Source organism: Staurois parvus, unplaced genomic scaffold (genome assembly GCF_062004578.1).
Source record: "Staurois parvus isolate SC_StPar_1 unplaced genomic scaffold, SC_StPar_1.0 ptg000276l, whole genome shotgun sequence".
Taxonomy (NCBI): Eukaryota; Metazoa; Chordata; class Amphibia; order Anura; family Ranidae; genus Staurois; species Staurois parvus.
In genome coordinates, this window is record NW_028318072.1 from 711,084 (window position 1) to 729,118 (window position 18,035).

The 18,035-nt window shown below is 42.5% G+C and overlaps 1 protein-coding gene across 2 annotated transcripts in view; it reads left to right on the forward strand.

Annotated features, from left to right (window-relative positions):
- The first annotated feature begins 854 nt into the window (after positions 1-854).
- The window catches only part of TMEM150A (transmembrane protein 150A), a 28,536-nt gene continuing 11,355 nt past the window's right edge, over positions 855-18,035 (forward strand). The window contains exons 1-6 of one of the 2 annotated variants that reach the window (XM_089681686.1): positions 855-973; positions 5,584-5,765; positions 9,964-10,011; positions 15,423-15,509; positions 16,679-16,746; positions 16,967-17,094. In XM_089681686.1, coding sequence (XP_089537812.1) covers positions 5,701-5,765; positions 9,964-10,011; positions 15,423-15,509; positions 16,679-16,746; positions 16,967-17,094 — 396 coding nt within the window. In that variant the 5' untranslated portion in view covers positions 855-973; positions 5,584-5,700. The remainder of the gene's footprint in view (positions 974-5,583; positions 5,766-9,963; positions 10,012-15,422; positions 15,510-16,678; positions 16,747-16,966; positions 17,095-18,035) is intronic. The other variant, XM_089681685.1, reaches the window with a different exon arrangement.

Genomic DNA, 18,035 nt, shown 5'->3' on the forward strand with positions numbered 1-18,035 from the left:
GACAGGAAATGATGGGAAATCTCTGCAACATGATGCAGACAGCAAAAAATGAACCTAAACTCTATCCTTCTACAAAAGGTAAAAAAAAAGTTTTGACTATAAATACATTCATTACTTAAATTAAAATTTTAACTAAAGGCAAAATATTTTTTTGTTTTGGACAGTGAAGAGGGATTAGAACCCGTCAGGTTTTTATTTATGTTCCCGTTAGGGAGATTCACCCTTTCTATTTGTCCAGGCTGCTGTTTTCACTGTGAATGAAAGTTGGGGTTGTTCTCAGAACAGGGAGGAAGGGGGGTGGACTAGTTCTGATAACACCCTGGGATCCCCTCACTTTGGATGGACTTCCTGTTTTGGCTATGGAACAGGAAGTGAAGGGAAATCTCCTCAATGGGACAAAGATGGCAAAAAAAAAAAAGCTGACAGGGACATGGGTTTTAACCCTTCTCTTATTCTATCCAAAAGGAGAAGGTTTTGTCTATAGTTCTCCTTTAGGTGTACAGGAAGTGGTTTCGTCAGGCTACGACAAATAAAGTGACTATTCGCTGATAGTGTGTTTGGTTACCTCTCCCTCTATCATGCAATCTCATTGTTTTAATTATATAAATTTGGAGGAGGGGGTGGTCGGCTCCGGAATAACCATGGTAACAAGCTCCTCCTCTCCCCTATAGGACTGTTGCTAGACGTTGTTTACGTCCCAGCCTCCACGCCCCATGACGCCACAGGTGCCTTCAGCCCAAAATAAACTACGGAACGTAAGGACGCTCTAGCGTAACTCGCTTTCTAGTCACGTGACGGTGAGAGCAGAAGGCACGCCGGGTAATGTAGTCCTGGTAGTACCTCACTGCCGCACCGTTTGGTGGTTTTCCGCACTACAATTCCCGTGAGCTACCGCGGTCAGTAGCAGTTTAATGAGTTGAAGGACTGACTGCTCAGTGGAGGCTCCGGGGGACTCGGGGGCAGCGGGGAGCGGGTGTGTATACCGGGGTCACCCTGGCTTTTGTGTCAGATATATTGTGTGTGTGAATGGAGGAAGGAGTGCCATTGTAACAAGTGATATGCAGCATTAGGCAGGGTGACAGCTCTCAAGATGGAAGACACAGCCTTCCCCGTTCTAAGCTGGAGTCTGCTGTCCTCCTGAGCTCACCGTGTACTGTGTGTTGTCCTGTGTATGTGGGCGGCCTGTGTGCTGTGCTGAATCGTTGTCGGTGTGTGTGTGTCACTCCCTCAGGTCATATAGACTTCCTATAATAGGGGCTCCCCAGTCATCACATTGTCAGGCTTAGGCTGGCTTCCTTCTGTTGTGTTGCAGTAACACATGCATGTTGATACACGGTCTTGCATGCATTAATGTGTGTTGCAGCACATGATTAATTTACATGGGCCGCCTACCGCATCAAAAACACCTGCGCTATTTTTTTGTGATGCACACGATAGTGCGTTACTGTAAAGGGTGGTGTGCTGCAGTGTATGTCCGTTATCAAGGCGCATTGGCCTTAGGGATGAGCTCAGGTGTTCAGATCGTAGTCCCAACCCTCCAGAGTAATCCCACCAGGAAGCTGTCACTGCACAGCGCCAATCATAAGGAGCCGAGGCACTCCCCGCAGCTGTACGTATACAAAGGGTGTGTATATGTGCCGCTGCAGGATGGAGTATGCCTCAGCCACTTATGATTAGCACTGTGCAATGACAGCTTCCTGGTGGGATCGCTCTGGAGGGTTGGGACTACGATCTGAACACCTGAGCTCATCCCTAAGCCCAATGCGCCTTGATAACGGGCATGCGCCGCGGCACACCACACCTTTAGGATCTGAACACCAAAAGAGGGCCTACCGGCCTAATGCGTTTATAGTTAGTCTGGCTGAAAAAAGACAAAAGTCCATCTAGTTCAACCATAAAAAAAAAAGTTATTGTAGATCCACAGTTGATCCAGAGGAAGGCAAAAAAAACCCACAGCAAAGCATGATGTAATTTGCTCCTGCAGGGGAAAAAATTCCTGCCTAATCCCCCGAGAGGCAATCGGATATTCCCTGGATCAGCTTTACCTATTAATGTTAGTATCCAGTTATATTCTGTGTATCTAACCCCCGGTTCACATATATGCGGCCGTGAGGGCCGCGTTTTGCACAGGCACGAGAGCCCATTCATTTCAATGGACTCCCGTGCCACGCAGGGAAGAAGTCCCTGCACTTCTTTGGAAAACGCAGCCTGCACGGGAACCTTGGTTCTCAGTACGGTTGCCTTTTCCAGCGCTGGCGACGTGCCATTAGAACTAATGGCACTCGCCCGCAGGTCCGCATTTCTCTGTGCGGGTGGTGCGGCTGCACAGATTTTCGTGCGGATCCGCAGCGGCACCACCCGCACAGATGTGAACCTAGGGTTAGAAAGAATCCAGGCCTTTTCTAAAGCAATCCACTGAGCTGGCTAGAACCAACTCTTGAGGGAGTCTATTCCATATTTTCACAGCTCTTACTGTGAAGAAACCTTTCCGTATTTGGAGATTAAATTTCTTTTCCTTCAGACGTAAAGAGTGCCCCCTTGTCCTCTGTGATGACCTCAGGGTGAATAACTCTACACCAAGTTCACTATATGAACCACTGATGTATTTATACATGTTGATCATATCCCCCTTAATTTCCTCTTTGCAAAAGAGAATTAATTCAGTTCTTCTAATCTTTCCTCATAGCTGATATCCTCCATGCCTCTTATCAGTTTGGTTCCCCTTCTCTGTACTTTCTCCAGTTCCCCGTTATTGTTTTTGTGAATTGGTACCCAGAACGGAACTATTATCTAAAGCACCATTTCTTTAAATAAGAATAGGTGGACATACAAACGTGAATGCATTAAAGGCTCACCCAGAACCGCTGTACGTGCTCAGATAATATCCAACAAGCCTGACACTGACGTGTTTCAAGGGTGTCCCCTCTTACTCAGAGCATATTTCTGAGAGAATACTTTCCTGTTCGTGTGGTGTCACTCCTTTACTGCTGTGCAGCATTTGAGCTGGTGAGGAAATGGCACCATAAAAGCCTAGCGTCTATTGAATCCAAATAATCCAGTAAAGAACTGACTCAAGATATACTCCACAATCTCTGAAACTAAAATAGAATTCCAAATTCCAGGAACAGTCTAGCATCACCATTTAAAGGTTACAGCAACGGCTAGTGGTTTTTATCTGTGTTCTTGCTATAAAGAAATAAACTCAAAGCTCGGAAACTTAAAAAGGATAAGTTCACCTTTGGGAACATGTTACATGTTCCACTCGCTTTTAGGGTGGAACATGTAACGTTCCCAATGCTGCAGCTGCCGCCACCTGCTGCGACACCCCTCCCTGTGACAGAATTATGGGGAGAAGTTTCCCCCAACCAGCTGTCAGTATTCAAAAACAGACCGTGTCTTTCATTCACAGTGTTCTATGAATGAACTACAAGTCCCAACAGCCTTAGCAGCTGTTGCCTGTAGTTCTCAATGAACTACAACGGCGATGTGGAGCCCGTGGTAAATCTTCCTGTCAGGCAAGCAGAATAATGACAGGTCTGCAGGAGACCTGCATGGCACCAGCGATATGCTGATTGCTGGAGCAATGCTTTACAGGCTCCTGCAGCCAAAAATAATAAATGCACATTTTTTTACCTGCAAAAAAATATACGGTTATTATTTGTGTGTAAAAGGTTAATTTATCCTTTTAAAAAGTGCTGGCATTTTGTGGCTTGCACTCTTTAGGGTCCCTGACGTTGGATAGCAAGTTGCTGCCAGAGGCGTGATCTTAAAGCGGAATTCTGGGAAGCACACAAACTATCCTTGCAGTGGTACCCTGCACTTTAAATGCTCATTTAGTCTAGGGGTACATAGATAAGGTGCAATACTTTGTTCCTGGATCTAGCAGGCTTCCTCTATTCATGCAATCAGTCCAAAGCAGCATCCTCCCTAAGCTTGCCTCCTCTTCAGTAATGCTGCATTGTACATGATGATGCTGAGGGACCACATTTAGACTGGAGCTACAGACAGAAAAGAATAGTGCAGGGGTCTGCCAGAGCCGGGGATAGTGCAAGTGATAAACCTTATTCCCACACCCCTAAACTAAAAGAGTATTTGAAGTGGAAGCAAAGTCAACATTTTTGTTTTCCTTTTGGATAGGGTAAGGGGGGGGCTCTAACCCTTGTCAGTTGTTTCCATCTTTGTCCCATTGCAGAGATTTCCCTTTACTTCCTGTCCTATAACCTACCACAGAATTAAATAATTAAATTATCCTGTTATGGTTATTATAGTTCTAAAATTTTGTCAACTGAAATGCTACTAACACAATGGCGTGGATTTACTAAAACAGTTGCACTCAGAAGCGGTGCATGGTAGCCAATCAGCTTCTAACTTCAGCTTGTTCAGTTAAGCTTTGGTAATAGAACCTGGAAATCGATTGGTTGTTAAGCAGAGTTGCAATAGAGTTTGCACTCTTCAGCTTTAGTAAATAACCCCTCATGGGTAGCAGATTGTTCTCATTGAAAGCTGATTGAAATAAATGTGTCACTTCTCTGACTGTGGCGTGTGGCAGATGAGTGCAAATCACAAGGTTTGCTCAGTAGAATTACAAGTCCTTTGGCAGGTAAAACAGTATACGTGTGTACTTAAACCCTTTACTGGCAGCCCTGTAACTGGGTCTTAAGTCTGGGATATGGACCAGACTTCCTGATCGCTGTGATTGGCTGCTACATGATCAACAGCCCATCCTAGTGGCTCCTGACCATAAATAGAGAGTGGGAGCTATTTGTGACAGCTCAGACTTTGTAGTGCACTCTCAGTACAGAAAGCTTGGCTCACATGGACACATGCGCAACATATTGGCATTATTACCCATCCTCTTTTCTGCCACATATACGTAGTCAGCAAGAGGTTACATTCTGTATTTTCAGTAGTTTGCTTCAGCCAAAGAATAAAGCTGCATGTTAATAACCACTTACATGGATTTAGTATTCTTTTGTGACTGTCATCTGCAACATTACTTGCACGAAAGTTAAAGTGTTACTAAACCCAGACCCCTGCATTCACTATATCTGGTCTCCCGCAGTACACTGAACATGGAAATGCAATTATTTGAGTAAATATAAACTGCTAAATACCTTTTCTCAGCCTTCTGGCTTCTATCAGTGTTCAGCAGAGCACTGGTTAAAGCTTATTGGAGGAGTTTTCTCTAGGAGGATGCAGAACCCCTGCCCTCTGTCTGGGCAGTGCTGATTGGCCCTGTGCTCATCACATGCACTTTCCCAAGAGAAAAAAAAAACCTCTATAGCAATACACACCGAACTGGGCATGTGTAGTGTCTCCTCACGATATGTCTTATCAGGGGATAAGAGGGGTGCACTGGAAGAAGGGGAGGATCAGAGAAGTCAGGATCAAACATCCTTTTTACACAATGCAGATGATTAACCCCTTAGGTTCCACAGTCAGTATAACAAGCATGCTTTACTGCATATACAGACTGATTTTACTGTTGTGGGTTTAGTAACACTTTGTCAATGTTTTCAGTCAGGGCATTGTGGATTTAGTTATGGATTGATCTATCATTAATTACTTATGCATTCCACCCAGCAGGTTGTCAGTGAAATGCCCTTTGCTCTGGTTGGTAGCATCTGCTGATGGTTTGCCCTGGAGTTTCCTGTACGGCCTGCTCATCCCCCTCCCTTGACCCCCGGACCTTCCTTACTAATGACTGGCTGGATTGTCCTACCCATCAGCCTGACTGCATTCTCCATCCCTGGGATATGGATTGTGTGAGTAGCTACCGTACTGAACCTGTTTTATTTTCTTAGAGCAGGACTGGAATAAGCTCACCCAGAACTAGGAGCCAGTAGTAAGCAAAGTGCACTATGTAGGTAGATGAAAGATACATTATTAAGCAACGGTTAAAAAAAATTTGTTCTGATAAATTATGAGCAGATTTTATTTTATTTATTTCAGGTACTTATATAGCACCGCCAATTTACGCAGCACTTTACATATATATATTGTACATTCACATCAGTCTCTAACCCTCAAGGGGCGTACAATCTAAGGTCCCTAACTTACATACATACACATATTAGGATCAATTTAGACAGAACCCTATTAACCTACCAGCATGTCTCTGGAGTGTGGGAGGAAACAGGAGTACTCGGAGGAAACCCACGCAAGCACAGGGAGAGCATGCAAACTCCAGGCAGGTGGTGCTGTGGTTGGGATTCGAACCAACGACTCTAGTACTGCCAGGCAGAAGTGCTAACCATTTAACAAATTAACAAAAAATACAGAACAGATTATTACTTTACCAGTAGAACAACTTTAAACCATAAATAATAATAAACAGTGCCAATAATTGCTTGCCTGCATTGTGTAACTGAGCCTCTCTCAGCATAGAGAATTCATGGTCCTAGAGCTGGCAAATGGCGGTTTGAGAAAAGGGAGGGAGCATTTGGGGATTTCTACTTGATGTTGATATAGCAATTGTTAGTGGGCAGGCAGGGGCAGAAATGCCAGGACTATCGTTCAATAAACCTGGCACTGCATGAGAATGTAGCAGCTAATGTATTGTATTGACAGCCAGCATTGCATGAGACAGACTGAACTAAGTTTCCTTTTCTCACACGGTGGTAGGATTTGGCTCAGTCTGCCTTGCACAATCCAGTTGCGTTTTTGTTTTTTTTTTTTTGCCATGGTGACTGGAAATGGTTGAGCCCTGGCTCGAGGCTGTGTATGTAGTGCAGTCAGATATGTTCAAGAAGGAAGGAGATAATAAAGAGTATGTTCCTTCTATGTTAGTACTCAATGCATTGTAAACCAGAATGAAGTTTGGTAGCATGGCAAATGAGTATACATGAGTATTTTATTTAACTTTATTTCTTTAACAATTGGTCTATGTGAAGATCCAGCATTGGTCACATCTACCAAGGGGCCAGAAGCACCCATTAAAGAGGACCTGACCTGGCGTAAAATGTTTCTAAAGTAGTAACAGAAGCCTTCTGACTGTTACGATAGATTTTATTGCGGTGGTCCCTGTGCAAGTACATTGTAGCTTAGAGGATCCTGGAACAGAGCAAAATTGGGGTTAAAGCTGCACTCAAGCCAGATATGTCACAGCTGCATTCAGTAATTCTTTAATACATTGTTGTGTGTGTATATATTTTTATTTTTAGTGCAGCTAGTGTAAATAACTGAATCGACTTGCTATGAGCCTTTTGCAATCCCCTATACAGCTTTACAATACTAGGAGGGGAAGGGGCTACATTAGGAGCCAAACAGGTGAGTTGCAATGCTCATGTTTTGACAAGGAACATGGTGAGTAGAGACAAGAACAGAGTGAGCAGAAGATTGATCTTACCCATCTGTTGCTGTCCCTACTGTGTCCAATCAGCAGCCTGAGGTGGGGAAAGGACATCACTTCATTTCTTTTACAGTTAATAAGTGTAACAGGGAATGTGGTGTCATCTGCCTGGTAGTGCTGTGTGGCTGGCAGGGATGTGGAAATTAAAAACCCAATTGTCCAAGAGATAAAATTGGGGTCCCAATCTAGTTTTGCCTCATGACAATCTACTTGTCCTGACTAAAAGGATGGAAAATATGATGGGTTGATGTTTTTTTATTAGTCATCTTTTCAGAATGGCATTTAAAAATGAAATTTGTGGCAACATACTTTTTTTTTTTCTTTTTTTTTTTTTAAATAGTTTTTTTGCTAGAAAATTTCTTAGAACCCTCAAACATTATATATGTGGCAGAGGCCTTAGAGAATAAATTGGTTTCCTATCTTTGTCCGCCTCTATGACCAGCTGGCGGTAGCACCGGCTGGTTGATTGAGTGTCCCGGTGGGACGGACTGCCCGCTGAAGGTGGCAATAGACGCCCCCCTCCTGTTGTTTGTAAAAGCGATTCAGCGGCTAGCTAGCTACTCAGATTGCTTTTACAAGGAGCCACCAGCCAGTTGTAAACCCTGCAGCAGGGCTAAATGTAAAAAGAACTTCTTGCCCAGCACCCGGGACTGCATGTCCCGGGCATTGGGTGATAAGATTTGAACATCCCTGGGTAGAGTTGTGTACAATTTGGTACAGGGTGGACAAAAAAAAGAAATGAATAGTTACAACATTATATGTAGCAGAGGTATTCATTGTGTCAAGGCAACCATTAATGAGGATTTTTGCCTTAAAAAGGAGGGCTCTCAAATATACCTCCTTTATACAGCACAGTCCTATCAGACCTAACAATTCCAAGGCCTGCTAGGTATACTACCACACTATCATCATATAAAAAATCAGATCTTTCCAAGTTACTTGGATTCAGTAATTACTGTTTTTTTGGGGGGGGTTTTAAGAATTTATTAAAGCGATACTAAATGTTTATTGTTAAAAAAAAATGTTTATACTTACCTGCTCTGTGTAGTGGTTTTGCACAGAGCAGCCTGGATCCTCTTCTTCTGGGTTTCCCACAGGCTCTCCTGGCTCCTCCTTTCTGTTGGGTGCCCCACAGCAAACAGCAGTGTGTCCATTCACACATGGAGCTGCAGTTTGCCCCCCCTTTGGCTGATTTGCCTGATTGACAGCAGCGGAAGCTAATGGCTCCTGCTTGCTGTCTCAGCCAATGAGGAGGCAGAGACCTGGGACAGCTGAGGCTGTCATTCACATCGCTGGATCTTGATGGGGCTCAGGTAAGTATTGAGGGGGCTGGGGGCACATATAATGCATAAAGGAAAAAACATTGAGCCTTTACACCCACTTTAAGTAACACCTACAGAGTATTGTTTTCCAGTGGTCATACATTGATACCTGATTTCATTATTCAGGCAGAAATGAAGAATTGAATTTTGGAGCTCCTTGTTTATTTTCCTTGCAGACAGTACAGGAATTACTGGGGGAAGCAGAGATTTGTTCAAGCTTGTCCAAGCAAATTATGTACTTCATTAAGATATGCAGTGGATGTGTGTGCTGTATAAACTGTATACAGCCTCAGCTATATACAGTATACAGCACTGGACTCCAGCAGTGGGAAAAGAACTTTCCGTCCTACTCCTGGAACAAAATCAAATTGGGCTAAGTGCTGCTATTCTCAGGAAGCATTGTATTTTCTGAATGAGTACAAAGCTTCCTCCGACTGGCTGAGGCAGAGAGGTAGGTGGATGATGTGATCTCCACCTCAGCCAATCAGAGGAAGCCTTGTATTCATTCAGAAAAAAAGTTTCCTGTGAATGGCTGAGCAGCGGGAGTGTAACAGGACGTTCTTGCCTTGCTGCCCTAACACAGTGCAGTATAGTGTAGGTGGCTGTGGCTACACACAGTTTATATCATGCACATATCTGCTGCATCTCTTAGTGAAGTAAATAGTTTATTTTGACTAGCTTGGTCCAAAGAAACTCTTTAAACTTCACGAAAAGTTGTACATTTCATGTGGGGGCTGCCGTTTTGGACCTCAGTCTGGAAAAACTAGTTACCTTTTAAGCTGATCCTTTTGGCTTCAGTGCTTTCTGATTTGGAAGTATGTGGCGATGAAGCCAGAGTAAACTCTGAGAAACTGACCCAGAAAAAAAATCCGCAAGTCAGTAGCTCAAAGTGTTGAAACCATTACATCAGCAAGGCAGCCTTACGATTTGTATAAGCACATGTTTTCTGAAATTTTGTTACAACTCACAGCAGAGGCTCCTCTCCATCAGCTTGGCTGACATGGCTTGTTTCCCGAATGAGGTGAAAGTTCTGAGTAAAAGCACATTTCTGAATTATCAGTGATGTGCCTGCCCCAGAACTGGCCCTACTTCAAGTGGGCTCTTCCAGCAGTGAATGGGATTCTGAACTGGTCAGGTAATACCTGTTTTGACTGGTTCTCTTTAAGCAGGCCATATTACTGGTTAGGAAAGCAGAGTGATAAGCTGTGACAGTTCTAATCTGGATGTGGAAAATGGTGTGGGGTACTGTGAATGGCAGCTTGTTAACATTTAATATTGTTTCCATTCCAGGTATGCCATGGCTGTGATGAACCATCATGTTTGTCCTGTGGAAAACTGGTAAATCCCATCTGTACATTCTTTGTTCTTTTCCACTGCCAATTTATTGACTATTAGAGCACATAGTCCACTTTATGCAAAACATGTACAGTTTGCTCAGTGTGAATGTGTTTTTAATGTACAGTATATTTGTGAATATGCTATAAAATTTAAACTAGTGCTTATTAATATCATACTTTTTAAAGTCCTATGTTGATTTAGTTGTAGAGGCTTCAGAAACTTATGTAGAATTATTTAATAAAAACCCATCTTGCAAATCCACTTATCAACTTCAGAAACAATATGAGGATAAAAAGTTTTTTTAAAGGGTTAATTCACCTTTACAGAAAAAAATGAAAAGCTGAACAAACATGCTACGCCATCCCTGCTATTCTCTCTTTTCTATCAGAAGGGCTCCAGGACAGATCAGAGTGATGCTTTGTGTCGGGGCTGACCAATCATTGTATAGCCAGCTTTAGTCAAAACAAAGAGACATCTTTGTATTATCAGTGGGAGAACAACAGTGATCAGTCAGTAATCTTTTGGCTTTCCTTTTACAGTAAAGGCTGCCATGGAATGCTTGCGTTTTGTCCAACTGAATTGGTCACAATTCGAGCCATGGGTGACCCTTTCAGAACCACACAGCTTGACAAGTCAATTTTTGACTGCGCAAGAAGACTGAAGGGAAGAGCTGAGGAGTATCAAGATACATTTGCATGTTATCAGCATAGAACTGAAATCTGTGTGAGGTTCTCAATTGACCATGGGAAGAGGTTTATATAGAGAATAGAAGGGGCCAGAGGACAAAGCCTTGGGGGACCCCTCTGGGGTAGGAGGAGATGGAGTTGTACATAACACAGAAGGAGCACTTAGGTAGGAGAGAACCAGGAAAGAGCAAAGCCTGGAGGTCAAGGGAGTGGAGTTGTTTGAAGTGGAGTGAGTGGTCCTCTGTGTTGCCGGCAACAGAAAGGTCTAATTGTAAGAGTACTGAGTAGAGTCCATTGGATTTTGCAGTTATTAAGTCATTATTGAGTTTTAGAAGGACAGTTTGTGTGCAGTGTTGTAGAAGAAAGCCAGACTGTAAAGGGTTGAGAAGGTTGTTATAAGGTAGCCGCTCAAATGGCTGTAGGCTAGGTGTTCTAGGAACTTGGAGATAACTGCGAGCAAAGAGATGGGTCTTAGCTTGTTCAGTCTAGAGGGGTCCAGTGAGGGATTTTTAAATATGCAGGTGACCAGGGCATGTTTTAAAAGGGAGGGGAAAGATGCCAATAGAGAGGGGAAGGCTGAAGATGTAAGTAAGAGGTAAGTTGTTTGGAAATAGGGGGCAGGTGGGGTGCTGGGTGCCCAAGAAAAGTACAGGTGAAACTCGAAAAATTAGAATATCGTGCAAAAGTTAATTTATTTCAGTAATGCAACTTAAAAGGTGAAATTGATATGAGATAGACTCATTACATGCAAAGCAAGATAGTTCAAGCCGTGATTTGTTATAATTGTGATGATTATGGCTTACAGCTCATGAAAACCCCAAATCCACAATCTCCGAAAATTAGAATATTACATGCAATCAATAAAACAAGGATTGTACATAGAACAATATCGGACCTCTGAAAAGTATAAGCATGCATATGTACTCAGTACTTGGTTTGGGCCCCTTTTGCAGCAATTACTGCCTCAATGAGGCGTGGCATGGAAGCTATCAGCCTGTGGCACTGCTGAGGTGTTATGGAAGACAAGGATGCTTCAATAGCGGCCTTCAGCTCTTCTGCATTGTTCGGTCTCATGTAAGTCATCTTTCTCTTGGCAATGCCTCATAGATTCTCTATGGGGTTCAGGTCAGGCGAGTTTGCTGGCCAATCAAGCACAGTAATCCCACGGTCATTGAACCAGGTTTTGGTGCTTTTGGCAGTGTGGGCAGGTGCCAAGTCCTGCTGGAAAATGAAGTCAGCATCCCCATAAAGCTCGTCTGCGGAAGGAAGCATGAAGTGCTCCAAAATCTCCTGGTAGACTGCTGTGTTGACCCTGGATTTAATGAAGCACAGTGGACCAACACCAGCAGATGACATGGCTCCCCAAATCAACATAAACTGTGGAAACTTAACACTGGACTTCAAGCATCTTGCAGTGTGTGCCTCTCCCTTCTTCCTCCATACTCTGGGTCCTTGGTTTCCAAATGAGATGCAAAAGTTGCTCTCATCAGAAAAGAGGACTTTGGATCACTGAGCAACAGACCAGGTCTGTGGTTTTTTTTTTTTTTTTTTTTTTTTTTTTTTTAGCCCAGGTAAGACACTTCTGATGTTGTTTGTTGCTCAGGAACGGCTTGACAAGAGGAATACGACATTTGAAGCCCATGTCAAGGATCCGTCTGTGTGTGTTGGCTCTTGATGCACTGACTCCAGCCTCAGTCCACTCCTTGTGAAAGTCCCCAACACTTTTGAATGGCCTTTTCCTGACAATCCTCTCCAGGCTGCGGTCATCCCTGCTGCTTGTGCACCTTTTTCTTCCACACTTTTCCCTTCCACATAACTTTCTATTAATGTGCTTTGATACAGCTCTTTGGGAACATCAAACTTCTTTTGCAATTACCTTCTGAGGCTTTCCACCTTATGGAGGGAGTCATTGATGGTTTTCTGCACAACTGTCAGGTCAGCAGTCTTTCCCATGATTGTGATTCCTACTGAACCAGACTGAGAGACCATTTAAAGGCTCAGGAACCCTCTGCAGGTGTTATGGCTTAATTAGCTGATTAGAGTGGGACACTTTGAGCCTAGAATATTGCAACTTTTCACAATATTCTAATTTTCTGAGATTGTGGATTTGGGGTTTTCATGAGCTGTAAGCCATAATCATCACAATTATGACAAATCACGGCTTGAACTATCTTGCTTTGCATGTAATGAGTCTATCTCATATATTAGTTTTATCTTTTAAGTTGCATTACTGAAATAAATGAACTTTTGCACGATATTCTTATTTTTTTGAGTTTCACCTGTATAGCAGCTTCCTCTGTAGTGACAAAAGTAAGGACTTGTGGTGAGGTATGTGATGGTGGAGATGACTGGATAGTGACAGTCTTATCATGAATTTCACCAGTCTTTTTTAAAATGACTGGCAATGTCCTGGACAGTGAACAAGCTAGTGGGCAGTGGCAGTAGAGGATAAAATAGAGGGTTAAAGGTAGAAAGAGTTGATGAAGACTGGATGGGAGGGTGTTATTGAGTGATGAAACAGGTCTGTTTGGCAGAATGAAGGTAGGCATTATATTTTAAGAAGGCGGCTTTATACAAGGCAAGTCTTGAAGGGACCAGCTTTTACATCACACTAAAGAGTGCAACTATGTCGTTTGAGATTTCTGGGCTTATCTATTTGCCAAGACTGGCAAGGGAGATACATCCATCCATACTTTTTTGTGTGGATAAGGAAATCTATTAGATGTGTCTCATTCAGTCCTCGGGCAGAACAAGTGAAATCTATACATGTATGGCTAGCTTAAATTACAGTGAGACCGTATCATAAGACGTAAGACAAGACAAAGAGACTGCCTACTAGATTTTTTTTTTAATTGCAAGCACCAGAGTATAGTGCTTTCTCCTCTCTTACCTTGGATGCAAATATAGTTGCAGATGATTATATAGGTTCAGAATTTGCTATATTTCTCACAGGGATAATTCAATATCTTTGCAATATCTGAGAGTGAATTATGAAACCTCGAGTGGTAGTAGTGTTCTCTTTAGCCTCTAGTCTGCTTCAGTGGTTGCTTGAAGCTACAGTTCACAAATTGGCTGTACTGAAATTGTCTTCTATGATTGTATTGCACTGTACTCCTTTGTACTCCTTTTATTTGTTACCAGGAGAGTGGTTTTGTGTCAAGTCCAATTAACTATTTTCACAAGATTTAATCAACTTCTCTTGTGCAGCATGACTCTAAATAGGAATTATGTTTGCTTATTAAATATACATACGTGTGTGTGCGTGCGTGCGTGCTTGCCCAGTGCTAGGTTTTTTTTTTTTTTAAATATCTATTTATTGAATCTGTAGTTGTGTATAACTATAAAAAAACAGAGCCTCTGGGCAATCCCTGTTTCAAGTAGATGCAAAATGAAAAGAACACAGATTTACAGTCAAAGCAGAACGTAACATAACAAACGACCTTAACAAGCCCAGTACTTGCTACTCCAAAAACTGTAGACGCTCTGCAATAGAGACATAGTCACGATGATAGAAAACAAATGACCTTGGAACTGTTGATTCCCCCTCCACCCCACTAGATAACCAGTGCATTATATAGAATATTAAAATGACCTAAGCTAGATTGCAAAAGGACAAGTATGCCTAGAAGACTGTATCCCGTGTCAGATTCTGTCACTGAGTTCAATTAGGGTAGAGGATCAGACACCTTGGCTCACAGTAGTAGCCTTGGATTCTAGCTGCCCAGTGCTAGTTTTGAGTGAACTGGAAGCAAATCTATTTTACTCCCTGTTCACTACTGGAATATCCTGATTGGCTGCAAGCGATTCTCTAGAGGTCTTTATACAATGTAGTCCCTCAAGAGGCCACTAGTGGGAGCCAGATGAGTACATCCAGGATATCTCCTTGTCAGTACAGCAGCCATCTGCAAAGTTGACAAGTGACTCCAATGTAAATACAAACACTCGGATGCATAATATACAAATTTTGCTGCTTTGTTTCCAGGTATTGGGAACTGAAAGGTATAGCCTGGTTTGTAGTTAGAATTCTGCTTGCAGAGAGCGGAAAATAAACTGAGAAAGGGACTTTGAATAGAAGAGCAGACAAGACACAGGATCATATGTGTAGAGGCTGTGTGCAGTGTTCATCACATGCACATTTCTATTGCATCAGTGCAAAATTTCTTTGCTACACACTTTTCTATGGCAATTCTTGCTTATATGTGTGTGTTTCCACATTTTCTGGCATCACTCTTTGTACTGCTTGTCTCTTTTTACTACATACTTGTTCGTGACCCCACTTGCTTTTATGTGTGTCTCTCTTCTTCCATACTTTTCTATGACATCACTCTGTTGTGTCTGTATTTCTTTCTATTATTTTTTTTTTAGCAAGTTTGAAGTTCAAGTGATATCCTTTGTTCGCCAACTTAACTTATTAAAAAAGCAAGCTTTTAGGGTTACTTGGATCCCTCCTTCAGGCTTTATAGTACAAAGCATGCAAAAGGGATTTAAATCCTCATGAAAACTTGCATGAGTTAAACTCCAAACGTTCTGAATAAAATCGACAGATAACGTGGTACAATACTCTATTACTTTTTTTTCATTGCACAATTGTCTGCGACATCATTCTCTATTGCCTCTTTTTGCTCATTTTCTTGATTATACGTTTTTAATATGCAAAGTTTACAATTTTTGGCTATGTTTTTGTGGGGTTTTTTTTGTAATGTTGCTGGTGATCCTTTTTTTCAGGACGTACAATGTGACGTGCTCCGATGACACTGCCAAGCAGGGGACACCGAAGACTTGCTGCACTCTGGAGGATGTCCCTCTCATCAGGTTACCTACTCTCAGCATCTTTGCAGAATACCTTTTAGGTGTTCCTCACCAATCTTACAGTTTTGGGATCATCTGCTCTTCATATTTAAATGTCCCAGCCCCCCTTGCCAGGCTTTAAGGTGTACCTGTACTCATTGCTCCTGTGTAAAGTTCTACTAGAATGTTAGTGCAGCCACAACCCTTGTTACATTCCAAAGAGCCCTGTAAATTCCAATACTCAGAGCATCTAATGTGCAAACACCAACTTCCACTACGAAGTCCCCTCACCTTCTCTTTAGTCTTAGGATTTATCAGTGAGGTAACCCATCACTTTATGGGCCAAGCACCAGCTTCCTACTGGAAGTCAGTCTTGTTTATATTAGACTTGCCCAGTGGTTTGTAGAAGATAACTGCGATGTTCACATGCTGCTTGAAGCCTCCACCACATACTGATGCAACCTTACATACGGTGCAGAGAATGCAGAGTATGTTTAATGTGGCTCAGTAATTTATATACACCTGAATCAATGTTTGCAGCACTAGCATGACCCTTTCCTGAGACAAAGGGGATGCAATTGTTGAATTTTTGTCTGAAAATTTTAGTTGTCTGATGGGTTTGCTGTCCCTCAGTACTTTGAGTACTTTCAGTAGCCTCAGTACTTTGAGTCACTACCTGGAACAAGCATGCATATAAATTAAGTCTTAGTAAAGTTAGAAGGCCTTATCTGCATAATTGTTCTGGGTTAGTTGCTCAATCTATTGAAGCATTAAAGTCAGTTTGACAGCCAGGGAACATCATTTATGGAATGAGAAGTCAGCTTTTATGTTTCTCCTATATAAATACCATATCCTGTATCCTCTAATGAAATCTCATAGTGCTATATGGAGAATTTTCAGGCTGGCCATACGGCTTAGCTGGAAAGCCATGCACACTGACAAGCACACTGGGGTTTATGAATATTTCACAGGCAGGTAATACAAATTGCTCAGCTGAAAGCCCAAACTGAACCCGTGACCGCTTCACTGAGGCTAAGAGGGAGTTTCCTTGTTGTAATCCTGGACTGCACCGAGCTCTACCCCACTTTACTGAGATCCTAATTATACCTTGTGGGTTACTATGTTCTGCCTGGTACTTTAAAATGTAACCGCTTATGTGGAAATTACAAAATATTTATTTCTTGTCTTATCAGTAAGTGTGGGACGTACCCCCCAGAGAGCTGTCTCTTCAGTCTGATTGGAAATGTCGGTGCTTTTATGGGTGAGTGTCTCCACTATAAACCCTCATGTTTCTTTTCCTGTCCAAACTTTCCATAGACATTCTTCCTTGCCATCTTCACTGACCTCTTTTCCCTGTCCTTCCAAAACTCTCACATCCTTCCCGTTCCATTTTCACCCATACATTTTACTTATCCATCCCCTGCCCCTCTCAGCCCTGTGTCCTGTGTCCCTCCCTCCTCCCTGACTCTCCTCTCTCTCAGTGGTGATGATCTGTTTGCTGAGATACAGTCAGGTCATCGAGCTTAGCCATGGCTCCTGGCTGAACACAGTCGCCCTGATCGCTGGTTGCACCAACGCAGCAGGACTTGTCATGGTGGGGAATTTCCAGGTAAGGACACAATGCTTTTCATTTTGCACGTAGTATTGGTCTTCTGCCTATAACTCTGTGTTCCTTTCTGTGAGTCCTGTAACCCTGATAGAAGTGATAGTTGTGACATGGGGGATCATTAGCTCTAGTGGTAGATGCACTTCAAGTGAGTTCATGTCAGTCAGGAACTATATTTAAGGGCCTGTTTGTTAACCGCTTTCCCGCCATCCTATAGCAGGTATACTGCTACAGGGTGGCAGGGATGCGCAAAATCACGTGTATATATACACGTCAATTTGCATTTCCGAGTAGGGGGCGCGCGCAAGCCCTACCCGCACCGCTATTCGTGGCCTCGGCCTCAGTATATATACTGCCATTTGTAAACACTATAGCTTTCATGTAAGCCAATTAATTTACATCTATTGGGTTTTTTTTTGTATCAAAGACATGTAGTAGAATACGTTTTGGCCTAAATTTATGAGGAAATTTGACTTTTTAAATTTTTTACTGGACATGTTTAATAGCAAACAGTAAAAAATAATGTTTTTTTTCTCAGAATTGTCAGTCCTTCCTTTTTTTTTTTTTTTTTTTTTTTTCTTTTATTATAGGGCAAAAAATAAAAACCACACAGGCAATCAAATACAACCGAAAGAAAGCTCTATTCGTGGGGAAAAAAGGACATAAATTTCATTTGGGTGCAGCGTTGCATGACTGCACAACTGTCAGTTAAGTAACGTAGCGCCGTAACACAAATAATGGCCTGGTCAGGAAGGGGGATAAATCCTCTGGAGGGCAAGTGGTTAAAAAAGGCAAAAAGAAAACTAAGTCCAACATAAGCTTTCCTACACAGGGGTTCTTCTCCTGCAAAATACACAGAATCCAAATGAAAATGCTAGTCCACCTGGTTCTCTTTGGTCAGCAGTATCTCTACTTATTTGGTCTTCCAGACCACTGGCTATTCC